The sequence below is a fragment of the Sceloporus undulatus genome, chromosome 6 (assembly GCF_019175285.1).
Source record: "Sceloporus undulatus isolate JIND9_A2432 ecotype Alabama chromosome 6, SceUnd_v1.1, whole genome shotgun sequence".
Classification (NCBI taxonomy): Eukaryota; Metazoa; Chordata; class Lepidosauria; order Squamata; family Phrynosomatidae; genus Sceloporus; species Sceloporus undulatus.
In genome coordinates this window covers 120,398,120-120,405,447 of record NC_056527.1, presented here as the reverse complement: position 1 = coordinate 120,405,447, position 7,328 = coordinate 120,398,120, and the positions used below count along the sequence as shown (strand labels likewise).

General features: G+C 50.1%; 1 protein-coding gene across 4 annotated transcripts in view; it reads left to right on the top strand.

The window, feature by feature from the left end:
- VAMP8 (vesicle associated membrane protein 8) overlaps nt 1–7,298 on the top strand; it is a 10,735-nt gene extending 3,437 nt beyond the window's left edge. For 2 of the 4 annotated variants that reach the window (XM_042472549.1, XM_042472550.1), the window contains exons 2-3: nt 3,784–3,951; nt 5,080–7,298. In XM_042472549.1, coding sequence (XP_042328483.1) covers nt 3,784–3,951; nt 5,080–5,223 — 312 coding nt within the window. In that variant the 3' untranslated portion in view covers nt 5,224–7,298. Of the gene's footprint in view, nt 1–425; nt 1,296–2,978; nt 3,024–3,783; nt 3,952–5,079 lie in introns of those variants that run through there. The other 2 variants (XM_042472551.1, XM_042472548.1) reach the window with 2 other exon arrangements.
- The last annotated feature ends 30 nt before the right edge of the window (nt 7,299–7,328 follow it).

Genomic DNA, 7,328 nt, shown 5'->3' with positions numbered 1-7,328 from the left:
GAGATTCCTAGAGAGAACACTCTACTAGGCCTTTGTAGCTCCTCCAGCATAGTTCTATGGTCAGTGTCTGTCGGACATTGGCCACAGAGTTGCCCTGGAGGACCTAGAGATTCCTAGAGAGAACACTCTACTAGGCCTTTGTAGCTCCTCCAGGGCAGTCCTATGGTCAGTGTCTGTCGGACGTTGGCCACAGAGTTACCCTGGAGGACCTAGAGATTCCTAGAGAGAACACTCTACTAGGCCTTTGTAGCTCCTCCAGCATAGTGCTATGGTCAGTGTCTGTCGGACACTGGCCACAGAGTTGCCCTGGAGGACCTAGAGATTCCTAGAGAGAACACTCTACTAGGCCTTTGTAGCTCCTCCAGGGCAGTTCTATCGTCAGTGTCTGTCGGACGTTGGCCACAGAGTTGCCCTGGAGGACCTAGAGATTCCTAGAGAGGACACTCTACTAGGCCTTTGTAGCTCTTCCAGCGCAGTTGTATGGTCAGTGTCTTCGGACATTGGCCCCAGAGTTGCCACAGGGAACCCATAGGTTCCTAGAGAACACTCTACTAGGCCTTTGTAGCTCCTCCAGCGCAGTTCCGTGGTCAGTGTCTGTCGGACATTGGCCAGAGTTGCCCTGGAGGATCCAGAGATTCCTAGAGAGGTCTCCTCTCAGGTCAAAACGGTGTTTTTCTTACTTGCGCTTTGCCCATATTGGCGGTGGGGCTCTTGTGCCCCTGACCCCAGAGAATCTGGAGGGACAAGTGTATAAATACAAAGTTTAAAACACATACCATTTAATTTTCTTTAAATCCCACATTAAAAATATTAAAATGAATTTTTAAAAGAACCATTCCCAAACGGTACCCAACTTGCCCAGCATTTGGCACCATTGGCTTTGCAGAAGGCCTGCCCTGGGGAGAGCTGGTTTGTTGGCTCTGAGTTCAAATGGTCCTCCCTGGCCCTGAGTGGGAAAAGGAGCCTCCTGGGCAATCTTGATCAGGCGTTGCTTGGGCCTCCTTTCCTTCGTGCGAATCGTGTCAGGTCTCTCCAGCCAAAGTCCAGCGCCTTCTCTGCCGCGCTGCTCTTTGCCCGCTGCTTCTTCTCCGGCCGTCAGCTGATCCTAATAAACTAGATGGAGATAAAGGTCTGAATGCAGGAAGGGTGACTGGCAGAGGTACCCACGCACCTGGCAGGGCTCTCAGGAGTGGCACCCTGGTTTTGGGGCTCCCAGTCCCGTCTCTTGGAGACATTTCACTTTTTTCAGGCAACAGGGAACGATGCAGACGTTTGTACAGATTTCCAGGGACTAAGTAAGTGAATGGACCTCTCTTTCCTTGGTGCCTCTTGGGGCAGCTTTTCTTCTCTTGCAGTAGACCTAGGGACTATGTTTGTTTGCATTTGGACTGGCAGTTGATAAGGAACTTTGGCTGCATCTGCATTGCAGAAATAATCCATTTGGACACCACTTTAACAAAATGCTATGGAATCAAGGGAATTGTAGTTTGTTGTGGCACCAGAGCACTCCGACAGAGGCGGCTAAATGTCTCACAAAACTACAGTTCACAGATTTCCATAGTATTGATGCACGGCAGGTAAAGTGGAGTCAAACTAGATTATTTCTGCAGTGTGGGTGCAGCCATTTAGACACATAGAATTTGTGTTTCGTAACTTTATGCATCTTTATGTAGCTGCTCAGAAAGCTCAGAAGATAAACCAAATTAATTGTAATAATCAGTGGCTATTTGTGAGTCTGTTGTCAGTTCGGTTGTCAATCCATTCCAGGGTCAGTTCTGAACTGGAAAGGATCTAAGCCTTATTAGTTCACCTTTAAATTTAGGATTAAAGGCTGGCATGGAGTCACTGCCCAACTGGCATATAGGGTGCCATCTGTCCCCCAAACGATGCTGTTTTTGAAGAAGCAAGCCATGCTTCTTCTCGCCAGCTGGCTCTTCTTTTGGAGGCGCCTGGAAGGCCGAGGGTCAGCCATTGCCCAGGGTTTTGGTGGAGCGCTTCTTGGAACCTGCAAAGGGAGCTGGACAAGGTGGAGATGTTCATGAGTGTTTCTGATGCTCCCAAGTCTTGTAAATGACCCAGTGAGGCCTAAATAGCCCCACGCCTGCGCTGTGATGTTGTGATGAAGGACGCCTATGCCATGACAAGTTTGCAAGAGGAAGGCAACGGAGAGGAAGGATTTTGACGAAAGAGTGAGAGACGGGATAGAGAATCCTTTCCCAAGCCTTTCTTTCTTGCCCTTCCATGCTGACCCATGTGGAAACAGGTCAAGTGGGTTTGTCAGGTAAGGCGACTAGAGAAGCTTTGAAGGAGCCACGGAGGAGTGTCTGTTTGTATTCCTACGCTCCCTCTGCTTTCCAGAGGACTCTGAAGTGGCCAAACACTAGCCAGGCTACCTGGGTCATTGGAGGCGGGGGTCCCTTCCCCTTTGAGCTGGCCGGAGCCACCGTGATTCTGCTGCCAACTTGGCAGCTGCCGAAAGTAGTTCTGCCGGTTTGGGCGCCCGCCTGACATACTTCGCATGCTGCATGGGGCCTGTCATTCTTCCTGGGGGCTTGGCCCTGGGCCTCTCCACCTCACCCTGCCCTGGCCCCAGCGAGACTCCCAAAGCCCCACATGTCTAACCATGCCTGGTGGGCTGCCTGGTGCCCACCTTTCTCTCAACAGAAGCGTTCTGGGTTGAGCAGACAAGCGCCAGTCTCCAAAATAAGGGTGTTTCAGCCTTGGCCACAGGAGCCTCTGCAACGTCCGCTTCCCAATTCTGAGGAAGGAAGGACTCAGCTGGCAGTTAACTTCGGTGCTTGGATTCCTGTCCTGTTTTTGGCATCTGGCTCTGTTAGTTGCTCAGGAAACAATGATGTGGAAATCTTGGGCAACCTGCGTATTGCCACATTGCTAGGAATCATGACGACACAACGCTTTCTCTGTTCTTGGTGAAGTATCGTTTGATAGACTCTTGGGGAAACTTCTGGTCCTGCCAAGGGCTGCTGGGCTTCATGAGAGGCCTCTTCCACTTGCTGCCAAAGGTCTTGCTAGCTGTGTCCATTATCTTGCTGAGGACTCCAGTGTGGGCTGCTTTGTCTCTGCCTTCCCCAAACCCCACTTTTGGCTTTGCTTTTTGGCCTTTGGGCCACATTAGGACTAAGCCTTCGTGGGCATTACTTGCTCTGGCACAGTCCGCTCCTTTGTGGAGGTTGTTCCTCTCTTGGGGCAAAACCCTTGACTGAAGCATAATAGACTGTGGCTGGCTTTCTCGCTTGCTTCCTTGCGGCTGTGACCTCTCTCCTTTTGCTGAAGTCACTCTGTTTACAGAGGCTTGGAAAGCTGTTGCCCTCTTATTAAAACAACACACAGGGACTTTAAATAGTGGTGAATTTAAGGTGACTCAAGCCTCGGCTTTTAAAGCTTGTCGGGCAGCTTTGGGCAGATAAACTAGGCTGAAGTTGTTTCCTCATTCCCAGCCCTTTACTTGTGCCAGACATTGAAATTAGGAGCAGGTTTCCCCTTTTTTATCAGTTTCAGCTTGCTCTAGATTTAGGAACTCTTCCCTCTTCTGAGACTGTCTGAACAGTCATCCCTCCATCAAAATAAAATCACACTGTTTCCATGGCTGAGTGGAGATTTGAACCCAGCATCTCCTAGTATCCTCCTCCAACACTGAAACCTCTACATCACACTGGCTCTGAGCCATGCAAATGTAATATAAACCCTCTGTTGCCCCATTCGATGCTGCTTTCCTTCTCTGCCCCCTGAGTCCAACCTCTTCTCTCCCTTTGCCCCTTGCAGGAGGCTGGCAGCGGAGACGGCCAAGTCATGGCCAACGACCGGGTGAAGAACCTCCAGAGCGAGGTCGAGGGGGTCAAGAACATCATGACGCAGAACGTGGAGCGGATCCTGGCCAGAGGGGAGAACCTGGACCACCTCCGAAACAAGACAGAGGACCTGGAAGCCACGGTGGGTGCCTGTGGAGGGGAGACCCTCTTGGAGCAAGGCTGGGCGGACACCCGGCGGAGGTCAAAGAAGGGCCAGCTCTGTCTGGAGGGGAAGTATTGGGACCGTGCTTGCTTGAAAGCATAGCAGTGGGGTCCCAAGGGCTTTCTAGTGCAGCCCCAGCTCCGATGCTGGAATCCACAGCTGAAGTGTGCCCCTGAAGGTGGGCCTCCAACCTCCATTTAAAGTCCTCCGAAGAAGGAGAATCCACCACCTTCCAAGACAGATTCTCTCACTTGTGAACACCCCTTACCCTCAGGAAAAAGCCCTTCCTGGTATTTAGCTGGGATCTCTTTTCTGGGAGTTTGAGTCTTTTGGGGTTTGGGTCCTGTCCTTTGGGGGTTTGATGGAGATGCCACTTCACCCTGGGGCCAGTTCTCTTGTCATAATTTGAGGCAGACCTTGGCCCCTCCAAAGTAAAAACAGGGTCTGCTGTCTGCACAGATCCATATTATCCTCTTGATTTGGGCTGGGGCTTTGGTGTGCAGTGGCAGCTTTTTTGCAAGCAGTGGGGATGCCAGCCGTGGCCATGTGCCCAAAGAGCAGCACTGCACAATGGGTGGGGCTGTTTGCATTCTGCTGATTAAATCTGGAGAGATAGATATAGGGCCCCCTCCCATGCAGCCAGGCTTCTGCCCTTTGATCTGCTCCGATATTTGTTATCTCTAAGCCACTTCCTCCTTGAAGCAGGGAGCCTTGCCATCTTAAGGCTTCCACAGCAACAGACCTTGGCTGACTCTGGCAGATGTGTGGGTCTGGGGTCTGTGTTTGCAGAAGGAGGGAGGGGGTCTGATCCAAACAGGGGTGGCCTACAGTTGTGGATGTCTTGAGGAGGTGAGTCTGCAGCTCTTCCTAAGATTTAGGTAGAACGTCCTTTTGGCCAATGCCCCGTCCCTACTCTTTTTCCTGGATGGGAGGCCTGGGCCAAATGTCCCACTAAACTACAAATCCCAAGATCCCATAGCAGTGAGTCCCGGCAATTAAAGTGGTTCCATACTAGATTATCAGTGCCATCCAACAACATTTTAAAAGCATCTAAATCTGAAACGTGCCATCACTCAGTCAATTTCTCTTTCTGTTTCTGTACCGCAGTCCGAACACTTCAAAACCACCTCGCAGAAAGTGGCCCGCAAGTACTGGTGGAAGAACGTCAAGATGATCGCCATCATCTGCGTCATCGTGACCATCATCATCATCTTCATCATCCTCTTTGCTACCGGCGTCATTCCGACTTAAGCTTTGCTTTCGCCGTGGGATCCTCTTTGGCCACTCCATCGTCTCTGGGGCCACTCCGTTTCCTCTCCTTCCTCCTAATTTTGTAGTCAAGATTTCCAATCAGACGACAAGATGCTGTGGCCAAGGCTGCAGTTCGGAGGAGGCCTTTGGGTCTCCCCAGGACATCTCCCCACAACTCTTCCGGGGTGCTGCACAGCCGCCTTCTCCGCCGTTCCTCTCCCCAGTTTGGGACAAGTTGTATTGTGCCTCTGTGTGTTAGCCACTTGCCTTACGTTCTGACCAGGAACAGCTTTTCCAAATCTCTCAGGGCCTCATAGAGTCCACCTCCCCCTAAAAACCTCTGGATTTTGATGCAAACATCTTTCCAAAGTGCAATCCGTTTGCTTATGTCCAGCAGCCACTAGATTATCTTGGTCTCTCCTTCAACTCAGTCCTGATTTGCAAGTGCCTCCCATGTTCCTTCAGGGAAAGGGTCTGTGCTACCCTGCGACTGCAACCTTTTGGACATGGGGTTCCTTCCTTCCTTCCTTCCTTCCTTCCTTCCTTCCTTCCTTCCTTCCTTCCTTCTATTCATCCATCCATCCTTCCTGCAGGGAAGTGCCAAGGGAAGGCACACCATCCTGACTGACCAAAGGCATTCAGGGTATGCCATCCCCTCTCCCCAACTTACTAGAAAGCTTGGCTGCAGAAGGAGATGGCAATACTGTGGGCCTCCAGATGTTGTTGAGCTGCCTCCTTGCCCTCCAGCTGTGCTCTCTGGGGCTTCTGGCGGCTGCAACCCAACAACATCCGAAGCCCCACAGCATTCCTGCCCTTGATAAATACTGTAAGTACTGTGGCAGGGTCCCTCTTTTGTGAGAACCTTTGTGATCCGGTGTTGGAGAAGGGCTTAATCTTTGTGTATTGTAGTGTCCCCTCAATGCTTTATAGAAGGGAAACTTTTGTGGGGTTTTTTGGGGGGGGATTAAAACTGTTGTGGGGCGAGCGTTTCTTTTCTCAAAGGGGTCTCTGCTTTCTTTCCTGTTCTGCTAGCCTGATAAATCTTGCTCTGAAGACATTAATGGCAGAGTTGTTTCTCTCAAGGATGGGCCAGAACTTAAGCCTAGGAAGGGGCCAGGTACCCACCTTGACCCCCCAAAATTAAACTTGTCCACAGCCTTGATTTGGTGCCTCCGATCTCCAGTGGGGCCTTCTCTTTTCATGGGTAACGATCTGCTAATTGTAATAAATGTATTTATAAGTCATTAGCTTAATACAGAAATCAGTTCAGAGGACACTTGCCTCCATGATCCTCATTCCATGACAAAAGCCAGGGTTTGACTATATATATATATATATAGTAGTTTTCATTGTTCAGCATTACACACACACACATATATAAACAATGAAAACTACTATATATATATATATATATATATATATATATAGCGAGAGCTAAACAATTAAAGTTACTTAATTAACAACAAGCGACAACTTGTGTTGTCCAATTCTCAGACTGTGCTTTGTGACAAACAGTGCAATGACTCAGGGGCCGCGGAAAGGCCTCCGCTTGGGTCCCTCTGGGTTTTTTGGTGCCGTTCTCTTCCAAAGAGAGGAGAGCACTTCTCTCTTCTAGGATTCTTTTTCTTTTGCGTCATATGGAAGTCGGATTGCGGTGGTTCTCTCTTGCATGTTAAAGTGGTAACTAACCAGCCTTGAGGAGCGGAGCTAAGCGTTAGTTCCACAAGGTTTGGCAAAGTTAATGATTTGCAAAGCCTCTGAGCTCAAGGCTATGGGATTCTGGGAGTTGGAGTTTGTTGTGGGGTTGAGTGGGGGGGGAGGTCCGCTCTGGACCCCACAACAAACTCCAACTCCCAGAATCCCATAGCCTTGAGCCAATGCAATCAAAGGGGTGCCAAACTGGGTTATTTATCCAGTGCGGATGCAGCCAGAGTATCATCCTTGCCTTTCAAACAGAGGCTCAGAGGGGGCCACTGGCTTTGCAGGCATTTGGGAGGAATGAGTTAGGAGTGACCTGCTGTTACTTGTAATGAGTTACCTTTTTCTTGCTGTAATAAAGTCCCATTTCAAGAGAAGCCTGATGGAAATCAGTTCTGTTGGCGCAA